The following is an 18053-nucleotide window of genomic DNA, read 5'->3' on the forward strand; positions in this document are numbered from 1 at the left end:
TTTTTGTTGTTTTGTTGTTGTTGTTTTTTTTTTTTTTTTTTTTAGCTCGGAAGCATAATTCTGTATGTGCTCGCCATTCTTTTGGTCTCTTCGTCGGAATTTAGTCTGATAGGTCCTGTTGGACTCAATTACTCCAAATCTGTTCTCAAATTCGTTAGTGAGCTTCTTGTAGTTTGATAGGGTTTCAGAACTGAGCTCCTCAAATGTGAACTCACCTGCTTTACCCTGTAACCTGGGCAACAGTTGACCCAACTTTTCCTTATCTGTCCAACCATTATGTGTAGCGACTGCCTCAAATCTGTTAATATATGCTTTCCACTTTTCATCAGATTCTCCCTTGAAAGCCGGAAGCTTAACTGAGACTGAATTTGAAGTATTACTCTAACTAAAGATGTGAGAAGTGGAGACAGTATTACCTGAGTTCTGAGATTCGTTGTCTGTCTCAGATTCCGAGTCTCTCAGGGGGTGATGATAGCCTCCTCCTGGACTCCCGTCTCATAACCCTGGTCCTGGACAGAGTCTTGCTATTGTTTTATTGTACATTTGTGTCACTCACCTTATTTTCGTTTTCTCTGTTCACTTCTTGTATGGTGTTTTGGAACATACTACCTAGGGTTTCAGTCATTCTTTGAAAAGCTCCATTGAGCATGTTACTGAAACCATTGAACATATTACTGAGGGTTTTTGGTAATACATCAGCTGTTTTTACTGGTGAGTCTCCATCAACTAAATGTGAATGAGGAGACGTGTCAGGTAATCTACCTGAGAAAATTGTAGGATCTGCAGAACTCATATTTTAGTAAAATGTTTGTATTTCTGATTCCTTGCAGTGACTACATTCATACCTGTACACATACCAGGTGATTGTGCTGTACTCGTAGTATGTACTTTTGTTTGAGGGGGAAGAGGCTTGGGTGTGACACCTAAGTATCTCTCTGATGTGCCATGATTGCAAAGAATATGTACAAAATTTATTTCAGGATCTGAGGAAATTTCCCCGTCAGTAGTCTCAGTAATGTATAAGCCTTGTGTGACTGTATCATGTATGACCTGACAGCTGTCAGGTACATTTATATTGTCCCTGTTTTTATCTGCATTTTGAGAATCTGTAAGGTTCAATTGTGCAGCTATTGCTGATTCCTGCATCTCAGTCTCATCTCTAAATACTCCTTCTTTAATTGCTGCCTGTCGTCTTGTAAACATAATTCAATTGTAGTATCAATTGCCAAATAGTGGGTACGAATCACTGGATCCACTCCTGAAAAATGGTGGACCCCACTTCTGACACCAAAAATTGTAATGGTAAAATAGATAAAGATGTAGACTTGGCAAATGAAACACAAAGATTAAAACAACTTGAGATGATGGTTTATTCAGAGGATTGATAAATTAATACCATTATTTACAATAAGAGAAAAATTTCACAATCTTATAAATATTATCTTAGATGAAAAACACCAAAAATATATAATAGCTTAGCAAAATGCTGCAGATATCCACTAAGATTATACTAGAAATGAATAAGTTAATGAAATAGATTCTTGAAGGGAAATTCAAAAATGAGATCGATTAATTAATAAATGAATCAGAGATAAAACCTACGTCTAATCAAAAATCTGAAAAATGCCCAAGTCCCCGTCTACCGACGCTGACGAGTTTATATAGTACCGTTACTAAACCATCCGTTACAATACAACGGAATCCGTTCTAAATCAACGGAAAATATTTCTGATAACTATTAACAAGAAAACATTACGTTACTTTCATAAAACATATTAAAATAATACAAGTTTGATTCATTCGTAACTGTAAAATAAATTAATTACCTTAAAACTCATTATTCTTTCTATCCGTGAATGCAAGAATATCTCTTGGCGGATCAAAGAAGTAAAGCGGAAATAGACCATAATGCAATGCGCCGACATTAAAAATAGAACGAAAACTGTCTGCAGCCTAACAACATGTGTTTACAAGAAACAGGTAAAATAACAATGAATGCGTAACGAGATTAAATCCCTGAATAGATTAAGCATACATTATAATATCTGTGCAAGTATTTCAATAAAAGACATAGTAAAAAATTCGAGACATTCAATGTAAATCACACGTGTGGGTCTACTTTCACTTTGTCTACGACCGTATGTTCCAAATAAGGAACAATACAAAACAGTAGCACACTGCCGCTAAATATTAACGTGCTCAAAAATATTCATCTTTAGCAAAGATAAATTACTCGTAAGGGCTATACTAGTAAATACAATATTCATTAAAATTGTAACAGACAAAACTTTACACTACCATAAGATGCAAGGTCAAATGGTTATCTATGGTATTCCTTGCTGTGATCTTGTCATTTATACTAAAAAGGGTATACATGTTTGCACAACTTAAATTTGATGAATTTGTTTTCTGTGATATGAAAATGAATGTATTCATTTCAACATTTGTTGGCTAATGTTACAAACTCAAGCATGGAATAAAATAAATTTTTTATTAAACATGTTGTTTTCAGATTCCTGGGAAAAGTACAAATGTCAAGCACATTTTTTTAAATTTAGGTAGTTTCTGTACAATTTGATTTCTAGATGGCCAAGAAATCAAGTTCTAAGTTAAGAAAAGTTGTCCATGTAAAGAAAATTTTGCTGACAGGTCCGATTGTTGCTTGCACCAAAGATGGCACCCAATGTTGTTCTATCTATGCTTCTCCTGCATCTCATTAGCTTCCCTGAAAATGTATTTTGGTTTATTGATATTTATTTAAGATAGCATTTTTCCTCTATAACATTTAAGCTTTGATACCATACATTAAATTTATGTAAATATTTCAAATTACTAGGAAATGAGGGTGATCAATTCTGACAAGAAAGCAGACATAGGGTAAATCTTGGATTTATAAGTACATGTACATTACTGGGACAATATTACCTGACGGTTTTCCATGTGGTCGCTGTCTAAATACTATTTGGTAATGTTGATGAATCATTGACAACTAGACCTACCGTCACGAGTACATTTCGGGGAAAAAAAAACTTTTTTAATTTGATCAAATTTATAGTGGAAATCACAATATTTTGTTTTAATCAAGCAATTTTATTTATCATTATTTTTTTTAAAAAATCTATACACGTTGTTAGGTAGTGGGAGCACGTTGTTAGGTAGTGGGAGCGCGTTGTTAGGTAGTGGGAGCGCGTTGTTAGGTAGTGGGAGCACGTTGTTAGGTAGTGGGAGCGCGTTGTTAGGTAGTGGGAGCACGTTGTTAGGTAGTGGGAGCGCGGCGTACTGCACGTATTGTTGTTACGTACGCGTTCATTGAAAAAAATGAAAGCATTAATTATAATTCAATTCAAAGTTAGGAAATACAATATTTCATTATTTATAATTGAAAGTTCAATTACAAAATGTATTTTTATTTTTATACTTTAATCCTTTTTTAAATCTTACCAGTTGGTAGAAACTGAGAACACAAATTAGGCCTTTATGTTGTTACAAGGTGAAGGTCAGTTGGTGCTAGTGTGTATTCAATTTGAAGAGCAGAACGGAATGCATATGCTGTAGGCCTACATGTAACAGTGTTTAGATAGAACCATTTTCCCCCAGTTTATTTCCATCTTTGTCCAAATGCTTTTTTGAAAAAGTTCAAGGACAAATGGTACTGGGGTTTTTATGGCAAAGTCGCTGTGCCGAAAAAAATATTCACGTCTTTCCCCTCATACCTTCCTTCGAAAATTGAAGAAAACAGAGTCTAAATCCTTTCTACTGACAGCTAGTACACATTAAACAGCACAAAACACCCTAATGCAGAATTATTTACAAGCCGTTAATGTGATAACTAGTTTCTTGGTCAATTTAAAAATCGAATCTGTTTATGAAAAGCTTAACAACTGTTTGCAAACCTTCTCGCTCGCATATGACGTCACAGATAATAAAATATAATATCGAACAATATATGCATATCGCAAGATTTGAATTTCATCGCTTTCAAACTCAAAAACTACGCAAACTGTTTCATTTAAAACACATGTAAAGTGGTTTTGGCATGAAATTAATTAATTATGCTGAAAAAATTAAAAAGTTTAGAAACATGCGATGTGTCCTTTCACAGCAAATTAACAACTCAACTTTACGACAAACGGGATGATTTCAGCTTCTCCATCAACTTTCCCTATTTACGAGGGTTGTCCCAAAAAGTCGTAGACAACGTTCATGATTTTCGAAATACGCATCAAATCCAAAAGATTTTTTTATATGAGAACACTTTCACTTATTCTAATCAAAAATATAAAATCTGAAACTAGAAAACTGACACGGTCAGCAAGGGTCCCGCTGAGGGTTATTAAAGGAAAGTGACATCTGTATTTGATAAAGCAGTGTTTGGGGCTGGTATATATGTTAGAATTCATAATATATAAAGATACATTGGAATGCCAATTTGTGAAAAAGGAATCATGAAGCATATTTATGAGAGACGTATGCAATTTAAATTACTTCTGTTTGACACACACTCATCCACTCAAACACAACAGAGTGTAACTAAATCTCATTGTAATAGGGGATTCAAAATGGATAACTGGTACAAAATATGGTACACACTATTCGAAAAGGATTATGAATTTGATATATTGATGTCTTGGAAAAGGAAATTCTGACATCGGGGCTCTAAGCGTTTCAAACACCCTGTCATTTGACAGTGTTCTACATTTTTAAAAATAGAGATTAATAAAAATATCTTTACATACATAGGTGAAAAAGTTTCCATTATTCCTAGCCGAAACACACTATGTATGCACAAAAAAATTCATATTTCGGATTTCAAACATTTCGGTTGAGCATCACTGAAGAGACATTATTTGTCGAAATGCGCATCTGGTGCATCAAAATTGGTACCGTATAAGTTTTACATTATGACCCCTGGGTCGAGGCCTCTGCTGGTGGACTGTTAGTCCCCAAGGGTCTCTACAGCCCAGTACATGTAGCTAAGTATTTCGTTACTAGCTTGAAAATACGGATGTATATTTAATTGCTGTTATAAAATTTAGAAATTCATTTCAAAATTAAGGATTATCTCCCTCATGCATAGCTCTTATCCTTGGACGAATTTGGCTCCACTTTTTTGGCACGCTGTTTTTGGCTATATTTAGCTCTAAAACTTCATAGTTATTTCGGATTTCAAACATTTCGGTTGAGCATCACTGAAGAGACATTATTTGTCGAAATGCGCATCTGGTGCATCAAAATTGGTACCGTATAAGTTTTACATAAGCAAATATCAAAATACTCAGGTAGAAATGTGGACCTTACCGTCAACAACGCCATTTCGAGATTTTCACCGACGAAAGTTCGGTAATAGTAATGAATAAGGTACACTCATTTTGTATCTATTTTGTGACTCTTTATTAAAAGGAACAGTTCTCTAATGTGTAACGTGCAATTACTACATAATTCAATAACTTGAAGCATGAAGCAGTTTCACTTTGCAACCGGATATACGAAATTTTATTTCGTATTCCGATCCCACTCGAAAGTTGTTGACTGTAAATGACGTGTTAATTCAATATACATGTAACATCAAGCATTTTTTATATCACATTTAAAAAAACAAAACAAATATATATACACACACACAAGGTTGTAGAGTTATTTCTTGTACATTGTCTATATATCAATACAATGCATATCATAATTCAAATTGAATTATCTCTTTTAGACAGTGGTAAATAAATACGGTCATAATAAGAAAGATGATGGCATTCAAACAGACAAAGTGATATGACTCCAAAATCTATAGGTGTCTTCCTCTTATTCTAAAGTATTTCTGTACAAAATTTGAAAACTATACAATGAAGACTGTATGAGTTATCGTGTCACAAAGAAAGTATTCATAATAACAAAGATAATGACACACATACAGACAAAGTGACATGACCCCAAAATCTATAGGTGTCTTCCTCTTAATGTATTTCTGTACAAAATTTAAATACTGTACAATGAAAACTGTTTGTCATGAGTTATTGTGTCACAAAGAAAGTGTTCATAATAACAAAGATCATGCCATACAGACAAAATGAAATGACCCCAAAATCTGTAGGCTTCTTCCTCTTATTGTACATTATTTCTGTACAAAATTTGAAAACTGTTTCGAGTTATCGTGTCACAAAGAAAGTGTTGACGGACAGACGGACAATGTGATTACTATAGGGCTTCCCGCATTTCATGCGGGGCCCAAATAAGTAATAATTTAAAAAAAGATCAATGGGATGTTACTGAATAATGCATTGTTGGCGAACGTAAAAAAAAAAGAAGGGGGGAGATATTTTCTTTGTACCACTGATTTAGATTGATTGATTGAATATTGTTTTACGTCCCTCTTGAGAATATTTCACTGATATGGAGACTTCAACACTGCCGGTGAAGGGCTGCAAAATTTAGGTCTATGCTCAGCGCTTAGGGACATTGAGCAGGGAGGGATCTTTATCGTGCCACACCTGCTGTGACACGGGACCTCGGTTTTTGCGGTCTCATCCGAAGGACCGCCCCGTTTAGTCGCCTCTTACGACAAGCAAGGGGTACTGAGAACCTATTCTAACCGAAAGCAATAGACCTTCCTCCGAAAAGCTACATCCGGTTTGGTTTTCGCTTTTATGATATGTTTTATCACGTGATACCCGACATATGTTTACTCGATACAAAATGGACGTTAGTACAATCCGTGCATCAACAGTGTGTAATTTACAAAATTTCTTGAAAGAACGGGGGATTAGCGCTCAGAAATTGAACAAAGGACACCTTGTAAGGCTTTGTGAAGCGGTACTTCATCTTGACTTACCAAAAAATCCCGAATATATAAATATTTCATCAACTAATGACGTTATTCGCAAGCTCGATGCACTGGGGTGCAAGGATCCTCTCACCATGGATGGGTTTTCAAATACTCTGTCTGATATTCCAAATATTACTCTTTATGACGTTTTTAATTATCTAATAACATCGAGATCTGACTACGACAGAAAAAAACTCAAAGCTTACAAATCATGCGAGGATTATAGACTATATTTCGATGGTCATGTGGATGATTTGGAGTACCACGGTCTCTCTAAAGAAGAACCCTTATGTCTCTTCAGAGCAAAAGTCAAACCAACTCAACGAGATAAAACTTACTTGAATGAAAGTTACTATAAATTATGGATCTGCATTGGAAAACAGCATGGCAATGTTAGATCAGCATACTGCACATGTATTGGAGGGTAAGTAGAGATTGGAAATGAATCACAGTGGGGTGTACAACATGTAATCTGTGATTATTTAATTAATGAATGGTAAATGATTATCATGAGGGGTGTTTACTATTTACCATTATGACTATTGGTAGTGACATATGTACATATACATACTCTCAATGTGTTTTGTAGTGCTGATGGTGCATGCAGGCACATAGCAGCTGTACTGTATGAAATAGAGGCGTATGATGAGAAGTCATCCACTGACGGGGAGAATAAATGGATCAAAAGACCAAGACATCATGATTGTCCAGTTCCAATTAAAAGATTAAAAATTATGAAAGCAAAGTAAGACCTAGTGTACAGATGTAAATACTTGATTTCATTGCAGTGGATGCAATATTAAAACTTAAGTTTATGATTTAAAAAATTATGTAATTAAAAAAAGGAATGGGGTCTTAGACTCGCAGAATAAAGTAAGATTTTTATGCATCATAAATTATAACTTCCAATATCAATTTCCTTCATGAAAGATCTTACAAGGGGCTGATTAAATTCAGGAATTTCTTCACATTTACTTTGGTTTATAATCCATTTTATCTTGTCATATATAGGTATCACCAGAATCCAGCTGCAGCAGATGTCAATAATAACTACACAAACGACGAGTTTGATCCTCGTGCTGTTGTTGAGGAAATGAATGATGAAAAACTGGATTCTTTTTATGCATCTTTACAAAAGGTATTCTTTCACTAAATGGCAAAATTCAACACTGTTTGTATATTCAGTGGTATTTTACTTCATTATTCTAAAATCTATAAGATTTTAGATGATTTTAAACCAAAGAATATTCTGAAATTCCTTTTTTAAATAACAGATTGACCCAAATACACAGGCTTTGGATTTGCTGGAAAGTAAATTTGATGAGTCGGATGTACGAAAAACAAATGATGATCAGTGTGTCATGTGGTCCATTTGTGAGAAATCAGTGAATTTTCTTGATGAAAAAAAGCTAAACTATCAGTCTGTTGATGAAGTACCAGATTCTTTATGTGATACCTTTCTAGAAAATATCCATGCCAGTGAAGAAGACATCCAGTATGTTGAGTCGCACACATATGGATAATCTGATAATTCCAACTGGCATGTAGCACGTAAAGGAATGATTACTGCATCAAATTTTAAAAAGGTGTGTGATTGTGTGGCTCATAAAAGAAATCCCAATTACTTGAAGAAACTGTTATTGGGTGCATATAGTGATGCAAAATCAGCTTCCCTTGCATGGGGTGTAAAGAAAGAAAGATGTGCAATGAACTTGTATAAGAGAGTGGCAGGAAAGAAGCATATTGGCATGGATATTAAATTTCCTGGATTGCGCATATTCAAAGATAAACCTTACCTAGGTTGCAGTGTTGATGGACTGTTAACATGCAAATGCAAACATCACGGTGAGACAAAAATTATTGAAATAAAATGTCCATATAGTGACAGGGAAAAGCTACCGAAGGAAGTGGCTCTTCTAAAAGGATGCGTTATGAATTCTAATGGAAATTTACAATTAACTCAGAGTTCAGACTACTATCCCCAAATACAGGGTCAAATGGGTATCTATAACTGTCAATTTGCTGACTTGGTCATATATACCAAACAGGGAATCCATGTTGTTGAAGATATTGTGTATGACGAAAAATATTTCAGTGATATGATTGAAAAATTAGAAATGTACTTTAAGAATATTTTGCTTAAAACTATGTTTGTCAATTGCAACAAAACTACATTTGTAGAATAGTAAAATTGTATACTATCTGGATTTATCTGTTTGTAATACAAAATATTGTCAACCACAGTAAAACATGGTATATAGCGAACCTCAAGGGTCAATGAAAAACAGTTTCTTATAACCAAACTTTGTTTTATCCAATACAATTTTCATTTTTTCCTCTCTCAGAGGAGAATAAATATCACTTCACAATAAGAATGAATTTGTTATATGCTTGTTTGTTATAAGCATGTTTTACCGAATATTGAATTTTTTTTAGAAGCCTGTAAAAATTGTTTTAAAGTGCTGTTTAATCCAGAATGGGGTCTAATTCAATATTTTGATTGGAATGGAGTCAGTGGTATCTGTACGAGAGTATTCAGATATCCTGAGTGAAAAAATTAAGTAAGACTGGTTATGACATTTCACATTTATTGTAATTTTAGTTGTATGTACAAATTTGATTTATTTCATCCGAAATAGATTGGATTGTCAATAAATCTCTAGAAATTGTAATATCTTATGTATACAGGTGTTTGTTAATTATTTTCATATGTTCAGTGAGTAGAAAACCACACCACCGAAGGACCTGGAAATGACAGTATCCAACAGTGAATGGCTCTCTAGATAGCAAAATCCTGCCAGACCCGCACAATGATGTAGCTTCAACATAATGTCTCTTTCCGCACAATGATGTACCCTCAACATGTCCCTTTAAGAAGTCATGATGCTGAATCTGAAATTTAAAGCAAAATCCGCAGCAGAAAAAGTCCTCTTAACCATGCAGGAAATTTACCTATACAAAATTTGGGGAGAGTGGGTGGGGATTTTCATGTGACCAACCCACTGGGAAGTTTCAAGCAAAAAAGGGGGAAGCATGCGCAAAGGAATGCTTGCGTCATTTTGAAAGATTAAATGTAAAAGTAAAACCTAGTACATGTACTACATTCAATAACCGAAATACAAGCAATGTTGACTTGATAAATTAGTTCGATTCTTAGTCAATAATTTTGTTTATCTTAAATGGATAAACTTAAATATTTTTAAAATATCAATGCAACAAATCTATGATAGGTAATCACTTAGAGAAACATTTGAGTATTACAAATTATACTCATCAACTCATTTAACAAGTTGCTTGTCTAGATTACAAAGAATACCACAAACTTTAACTACATTGTCAAACTGAGTCTTCATTCTTAATGGTAAGGTACCCTGTAAAATGGCAAAGTTTTTCAGTCTACCTATTGCTCTTTCAACATGAATTCTTGCATGAGCAATTCTCCTTGTTTTCGTTGTTGCTGCGCTACACATTTGTTTTCCCATTGCAAATGGAGGAATGTTTAATGTCGCTCCTTTAAGAGCTAACTCCCCCCTGATCAAGAACCCTCTGTCTGCCATAATGTCATCTCCATATTCCAAATTCTCAAGGAAACCAGATTGCTCAACAATTTTCTTATCCGATATGCTGCCAGTGAATAAGTTGGATATAAAGGAAAATGACCCCCTTGGTGTTATTCCAACTAAACATTTGAAAGTGTTATGATGTTTGTAGGAAGAATAAGTTATTCTTTGTGATGATGGCAGACTTGGCTTTTGCACAAAAAACTCTGTACAGTCAATAATACAACGTGTTTTGGGAAAATGTTTGAAACATGCTGGACGTTTAAATCTTACTTGTTCTCTGCTTGGCCAGCGAATCAAGAATCCGAGTTCCTTAGATACCAAAGAAGTCCATGTTACAAAAATTCTGCTTACCAAAGTGTCAGATATTCCAAACATGTTTCCGAGAGAAATGGTGTCCTAACCTCTTCGCAGTCTCAGAAGCATTAAGATCATCTCCTCATTTACTGTCAGTACACGTTTAGGACCTTTCCTTGGAGTCTAAAAATTAATTGCTTAAAACTTCAATTTTGTACGATACATAAAATTATATAATTTTATCATTAAATTAGGATAATCTCATTTATAATAATTTCCTATAGTGCAAAAAGAATTCATGCTGATCTGTTACCTGCTTTTTACATTTAGGATATACATTTAGGACATGATATATAAAATCACTGTATAGTTCATTGTCTGCAAGATTGACTACTGTATTCAGACAAAATCCAGAATCTGTTACCTGTTTTCTTTCATTACTTGTCTCACTGCCTCTCCAGTATGTCATACTCTTTGCCGACTTAGACAGGAACACAAAGAGAAACCCAAACATTGCCAGGGACAAACCTAAAATGAATGAATTGACATAAAACTAAATACATTTTAAGAGTTTTGTCACCAATTAAAGAACTCTGTAGATATATGTAACATTCAGAACTTATTGTGCAAGTAGTAATAAGATAGTACCTCTAATATGTTACTGATTGATTGATTGTATATTGTTTAACATCCTGCTCGAGAATATTTCACTCATTTGGAAACGTCACTCTGATTTGATATATATATATATATATATATATATATATATATATATATATATTGTAAACTGATATCTTGATTCAAATGACTCTGACCTAGGGATTTATATTGATGTAGAAATGATATCTTGCAAATATTTCACATATATTAGATTGTCTAAGCAACCATTGGTATAGTAAAGTTTAACAATGAACTACCAGTATAAAACTTGCAGCTGTTGTCATCTTTCATGACATCCTTCAAAATGAATTGTCTACGCATGCTTCCTCCATTCATCAAATTATCATCATCATAATCACAGAGATGTTCTTTATTTATTGTGGTTTGCACTGCTTGATCCACCATTACTTTCTTGGATGAATATCCATGCTCTGGGAGATGGTCAGACTTCCCTTTTGAGAAAAAAAACCACAAAACAATTTTTGACATGTCATGGTGGAGTTTTTTCCTCATATAATAATGATTATATCTTATCCGTACACATTGGTATTAGGTTTGTCATTGAAGAGATCATATCACAAAAAAGCTAACTCTAAAATATACTGTACTTTCAATATTCGTTCTATGTGTGTGATTCAACACATTTATCAAAATTAAAGTGTGAATATTGCATATATCTCCATAATTCTTACCAATATCATCAAAAGAATCAGTTGCAATATCCTCTACGTCATCTATCACAATAAATGCTGCCGGGGTAGGAACGGTTTCGATATCAACATTACGGGAAAGCTTTGTGGTGGTTGTGGTTTCGTGATTGTTAGCCTTTTTAGTTGGGGGTTTTCTCAATGGTTTTCCCTGGGATGACGATCCTGCAATAACCGGGTACGGATATTTCTCTGTAGGCTGACCTTCCACAAAGTGCTTGCTGCATACGTAGGCATGTTTGTTTACGTTTTTCACAGTGAAATTTTTCCTATTGCATGCTTTCACCCACACTAAAGTTTCGCGTAATCTTGTTTTGGGCTTAGGAATTGGCCAGAAAGTAACATCTCTCATATATTCCTTGTCTTTGTAGCGCGAATCACTGTTACAAGTGCCCCATGCACATCGTTTTACCATATTTCTTTGATTTGTACTTTGTATTTACACCGCCTCAAATGTCGGGTATCACGTGATTAGTCGCTTACGTACTTATAAAAAGCCGCTTAAGATATGTATAATTGGAGGAACGACTATTAGTTTCTTATCAAATATATCGCATTCAAATTTATATCGATGGAATCAGTTATCTTTTTCGCGTAATATACTGGTTTTATAACCACAGGACGTCATAAACGACAGAGAAATGATGTCATTTATAAACGTACCTGTGTTAATGAAATTTACGCGATATGACGATGTCAACGCCATTCTTGGCGCAAGAGAAAATATTATGTAGGCCATTGTTTGACCCCCCACTCAAAGAAAGAGATGGAAAGCACATCGGATCACCAGAATGTTAGCGGGGCATTAGTGTTTAAATGTCACAAGATATTTATGAAGGGAATGACATTAGAACCGAAAATAGGAAGGCCATAAAAAAGAAAATAAAAACCGTGAAATCCTGAAAGTAAATAACGTCATGTAATGGACGAAGATGAAGTTTGTGCGCCGACAGCTATGATCATGTTTTTTTATTTGCGTTCTACGTCATTATGAAAAAAGATATTATGAAACTTTGTAAACAAAACTCCAAAATGATGCTTTTAAATTACAAAAGAAAATCCATATTTTTTTCTAACGAATAAACGAGTTATTAACATTGTCTACAACTTTCTGGGACAACCCTCGTACATGCATGTAGCAGTATTCGATTATCACCTTCATATGGTGCTTATATCTCTCAACTGATTCGATACACCAGAACTTGTTCTGTGTATGGTCATTTTTAAATCGAGGCAAGCTACTGACAAACAAGTTCATGGTACCGGGATTTCAATAGTATTGTTTAAAGTCAGCATTTCGCAAATTCTATGGTCGTTATAACGATCTAATTTGCCAATACAACCTATCATTGGGTCAAATGCTGTCTGACGTGTTTCATACCGTTTGTTAGAACTTTCTTGGCACACTGATTGTGACTACGGATAACTCGGTTTACCTGATCAAGATATAGGGCTCACGACGGGTGTGACCGGTCGACAGGGGATGCTTACTCCTCCTAAGCACCTGATCCCACCTCTGGTGTGTCCAGGGGTCCATGTTTGCCCAACTCTCTATTTTGTATCGCTTATAGGAGTTATGAGATTGATCACTGTTCGTTATCTTCACCTTTCATGAAGCCCGTCGTTTCACACGATATTCGAAAGAACTCATAATGGAGATGATTGATTGATGTTTTTCCGCCACACTCAACAATGTTTTAGTTATATGGTGGCGCCCAGTTTTTATTGGTGGAAGAGAGAACCCAGATACAATGTACCTGGGAAGAGACCACCGACCTTCCGAAAGTAAACTGGGAAACTTTCTCACTTACCGGCGCGAGCAGGATTCGAGGTTCTCCATGAATTGAAGGATCGAGGCTCTCTGAATTTTGCACCTTTTTAAAAAAATAATTCAGGGCTTTATTTTCAACTCCATCGACATTACCCAAAATGGCATGTCGAGTTGGACTATAACTGAAGGAAGAAAATGTAGGTGGGTTTTATATAAGATGACTTCTGCATGCACGCCCAGGTAGTACAAATTGAACTTTATACACATAGACTCCTGAAGTCAGTGGTAGGTTACGTTAGAGTTTTACTGCTTGACATTCGAAAATGCAACTACTTAGAATTATGAATTAATGACTGTTGTAAATGTTGTATGTCTAAAATGGGTAGAAATGCATGCTCCACCACGGCACATGACCTAAAATGGACGGATAACAAAATGAGATCGACACTAACGTCAAAGGCCTCCGAGATTAATCCTAGTATGGCTTAATTTTAAATATAGATTGCAAAAGAATAGAAAATATATAACCCTTTTGTATTCATAACATGTTGATCCCCATAGGTTTAAAATACAGAAACTGTTACAAATGATCTGCCAGCAATCCAAATTAACAACTAATATATTAAATCGTGTTGCATGAAGTTACCCCCTCGTCATGATTTCCAGTCAACATGACACTGTTGCTCTGTTGGCAAGAACTGCAGGCCAAGGGTTTTGGCCCGAGGTCAACCGTTTTCACTATTTTCACATTATCGTATAAACTCATCATGAAAAATATGCCAACAGGAACCTACCGGCGAGCTCCTCAACAAGAAGGCACGCGTGATTGTAAGACCACCGCTACCTTAGTGTAAGGCTAAAACAATGACCTCACACGTGAATGGAAATTCACCGCTGTCGTAGTTTAAGGCTCCCACAATAAACCCACACGTGATTGCAAGATAACCTCTGTTTAATATATGACTGTCTAAGTTTTCTACAATAGATAAAATCAGAGAGTCGGAAATCCTGTTTGCATATTTCTCTATTGTATGTAGTATAATACATGCAGTGGCGGATTTAGAGGGGGCGCAGCCGGCGCGCGCCCCCTCCCCCTAAAATTTTCAAATTTAAGGTAAATCGCGGTATCTTGTTTTGGAAAATGTACTAAACGATAAAAGAAACAATAATTTCTTCCACTCCAGGAGAAATAAATGACAAAATCTTTTGATTTCTTGATTAATTTATTGGAAGAACTTAATTTTTTTCCCAAAAAACCCTTAAAATTTGTGTCATTTTATTAATTTCACCTTATTAAAATGATAGAAAATAGTACAAATGACTAAATAGGAGAAATATTTCAAGCCTCATAAAATCTGTAAAATCCAGGAGCTTCCCGGGGCTTCGCCCCCTGGACCCCCTGGACCCATTGCCTCAAAAAGTGGCGCCCCCCGTAACTGTAATTCTTGGATCCGCCCCTTATATGTATGTATATAGAGCCTTATACAAAACAGTTTTATTCATCATAGATTAGACCACCGCGGTGGCCTAGAGGTTAGAGCGTTCGCCCCACATGCGGAAGGTTCGAATCCTGGCCGCGACAGACCTAAGCCGGTAAAACAGGTAGTGACAGTTCCATCGCCAAACGCTCGGCATCAGGTGTGAATGCCATGGGTCAAACGGATGTCCCGTGTCGCAGTAGGTGTGGCACGCTAAAGAACCCTCACTGCTCAAAGCCCGTAAGCGCCGAGCAAAGGCCTAAATTTGAACCCCCTTCACCGTTCTTGGTGACGTTTTCATGAGCGAAAAAATTCTTTAAGCAAGATACAATCAATCAATCATCAAAGATTAGAGCTGACACTCTTGTAAATATATATTTAAAATGCATCTATTGTAGAAAGTCTATCAAATTTTTTCGAAAATATTTCCAACTTTAAAGTATATATATTTTTGGTAGCTCCGACTCTAATATGACTGGTCACATGAAGTATTTATCGACTTTATTAATCTATATAGTGGATTATCGACTTTATTAATCCATATAGTGGATTATCGACTTTATTAATCTATATAGTGGATTATCGACTTTATTAATCCATATAGTGGATTATCGACTTTATTAATCTATATAGTGGATTATCGACTTTATTAATCCATATAGTGGATTATCGACTTTATTAATCTATATAGTGGATTATCGACTTTATTAATCTATATAGTGGATTATCGACTTTATTAATCTATATAGTGGATTATCGACTTTATTAATCTATATAGTGAATTTTCTTCTTATGACTTACAGGTACTACTTCGAGAATGACGCTATCGTGCAAATAATTCAAAAGGCTATTACATAACTTTAATTAGTTCATGAACTAATTCTAGTGTGGACCTCGCTTCTATGAACAGCTTATTTCTAAATAATGTATACAGCACCTGAATTGCAAGGCCGATTTCCAGGACGCTATACGGAATATGTGATAATTTTACAACATATTCTGTGGTAGGTTGTTCACAAATGAAAATGCACTAAGGACTGGGTGATTTAATTGATTTAATATGTTGTTCCTTGGCCAATATAAGTTTTAACGCTCTCAATGGAATATTGTTTTAAATATCTTTCTAAAAATTCAAAATGAAACTAATTTTCACATCTTTGCTTGCAGTAAGATTCCGTCATGCTCTTGCTGTTATATTATTTGATCAGGTCCCTCTCTGTTATCAAATGATACTTAAGTGTCAAAGTGTTTGTATTTGGTTATATATTTGTTTAATCAATTTACCATTCGTGTGGTTAATTCTGATAGCATCTGCATTAATTAGTTTTGAGGAAATGAGCTAAAAAAAAAAAAAAAAAAAAAAAAAAAAAAAAAAAACAACAAACAAACAAAAAACAAACACCCTTACTAACGTGTTCCAATGATATTCTTCGTAAGTGTTTAGTATTACGATAATATCGGCGATTTTTGAATGGAATCTTTCTCTTTTTGTCCGTACTTTTCCACTAACAAATGTTCGAGTTATTGCCGGAACACCGTTTTTATACGGTATTATGGTATGGCGTCGTCCGTCTGTCCGGACCTTGTGGGCAGGATACAGACCAAACCGTGAGCTCCAGGATTTTACAACTTGGTACATTTGATCACCATGATAAGAGGAAAATGTCTATTGTTTTTCAAGGTCAAAGATCAAGGTAGTAATATCATTTGGTAGGAAAACCTAGTAGGAACCCTTCTGTGCAGGATACAAACCGAACCGAAAGCTCCAGAATACTGCATTTAGTACATTTGATTACCATGATGGGAGAAAGATGTCTAATTTTTCAAGTTCAAAGGTCATAGTCACATTATCACTTAGTAGGGAAACCTTGCAGGCAGTATACAAACTTTGTACAAATACACTTTATGCCAAGTGGAATCCCGTGGGGGTCCAGGTTAGAATTAGGTCCTCAGTACCCCCCCCCCCCCCCCCTTATTTGTCGTAAGAAGCAACTAAATGGGGCGGTCCTTTGGATGAGACCGCAAAAACCGAGTTCCCGTGTCTCAAAAGGTGTGGCATGATGAAGATCCCTCCCTGCTCAATGGCCATAGGCGACGAGCATAGACCTAAATTTTGCAGCCGGCAATGGTGACGTCTCCATTTGAGTCAAATATTCTCGAGAGGGACGTTAAACAATATTCAATTATGTGATGTTTTTGCGGTTACAGAAAGTAGGATAGACAGTGGTATATCTGATTTGTAATTATCAATTAATGGATATAGTCTCGTAAGACGGGACAGGGATAAGCATGGTGGAGGGATTGCTGTGCACATCAAAAAACGTTTTCATCTCTTCATGTCACTGGTGTTCAACACCATGAAGTCATTCAGGGTTTAGATTTTGACATCAAATTAGGTAACTCCCCAATATTCACTTTTGCAATTGTCTACAGGCCGCCGAGTTTTAAAACTGAATGGTTTGAACATTTTGAGAAACATGGAGATATTAACTACTAGCTGCAATAGTGTAGCGCTATCCTATTTATTTTTATTCTGACGTTTTCAGGATAGGGCTACAATTCCATAGGATCTCCGTAATGGTGCAAAATCATTTAATGAATAACCAATAATAAGCTCCGTATATAAGTCCCAAATGTTGTTTACTTCCAAAAGGAGTACCAACTTTGTGCTCAGGCATATCTAATAAAGGTGTTATTTATTAAATAGCATGTACAGCACGCAAAATTCTTCGTCTGCTCCGCCATGTTTGTTATCGCGAGATC

General features: G+C 35.4%; 2 protein-coding genes across 2 annotated transcripts; one reads left to right on the forward strand and one right to left on the reverse strand.

The window, feature by feature from the left end:
- Positions 1 to 1855: 1855 nt before the first annotated feature.
- Positions 1856 to 9502, forward strand: LOC130051736 (uncharacterized). The gene is made up of 4 exons (XM_056154311.1): positions 1856 to 7241; positions 7407 to 7562; positions 7829 to 7955; positions 8092 to 9502. The coding sequence occupies exons 1-4, from the start codon at positions 6670 to 6672 to the stop codon at positions 8338 to 8340; spliced, it is 1104 nt and encodes a 367-aa protein (XP_056010286.1). The 5' UTR covers positions 1856 to 6669; the 3' UTR covers positions 8341 to 9502.
- LOC130051737 (uncharacterized) lies at positions 9392 to 12520 on the reverse strand. The gene is made up of 5 exons (XM_056154312.1): positions 12027 to 12520; positions 11592 to 11786; positions 11099 to 11202; positions 10782 to 10857; positions 9392 to 10689 (listed from the first exon to the last, which is right to left on the reverse strand). The coding sequence occupies exons 1-5, from the start codon at positions 12454 to 12456 to the stop codon at positions 10640 to 10642; spliced, it is 855 nt and encodes a 284-aa protein (XP_056010287.1). The 5' UTR covers positions 12457 to 12520; the 3' UTR covers positions 9392 to 10639.
- Between the last annotated feature and the right edge of the window lie 5533 nt (positions 12521 to 18053).

The sequence above is a fragment of the Ostrea edulis genome, chromosome 2 (genome assembly GCF_947568905.1).
Source record: "Ostrea edulis chromosome 2, xbOstEdul1.1, whole genome shotgun sequence".
Classification (NCBI taxonomy): Eukaryota; Metazoa; Mollusca; class Bivalvia; order Ostreida; family Ostreidae; genus Ostrea; species Ostrea edulis.

Excerpts from the sequence above, each read along its gene's own strand:
- LOC130051736 (XM_056154311.1), top strand. The coding sequence starts at position 6,670 with ATGTTTACTCGATACAAAATGGACGTTAGTACAATCCGTGCATCAACA. Across the intron at positions 7,242-7,406 it reads TACTGCACATGTATTGGAGG|TGCTGATGGTGCATGCAGGC; the intron begins GTAAGTAGAGAT and ends TGTGTTTTGTAG. Across the intron at positions 7,563-7,828 it reads TTAAAAATTATGAAAGCAAA|GTATCACCAGAATCCAGCTG; the intron begins GTAAGACCTAGT and ends TGTCATATATAG.
- LOC130051737 (XM_056154312.1), bottom strand. The coding sequence starts at position 12,456 with ATGGTAAAACGATGTGCATGGGGCACTTGTAACAGTGATTCGCGCTAC. Across the intron at positions 11,787-12,026 it reads TGATTCTTTTGATGATATTG|GGAAGTCTGACCATCTCCCA; the intron begins GTAAGAATTATG and ends TTTTCTCAAAAG. Across the intron at positions 11,203-11,591 it reads CAGCTGCAAGTTTTATACTG|GTTTGTCCCTGGCAATGTTT; the intron begins GTAGTTCATTGT and ends CATTCATTTTAG.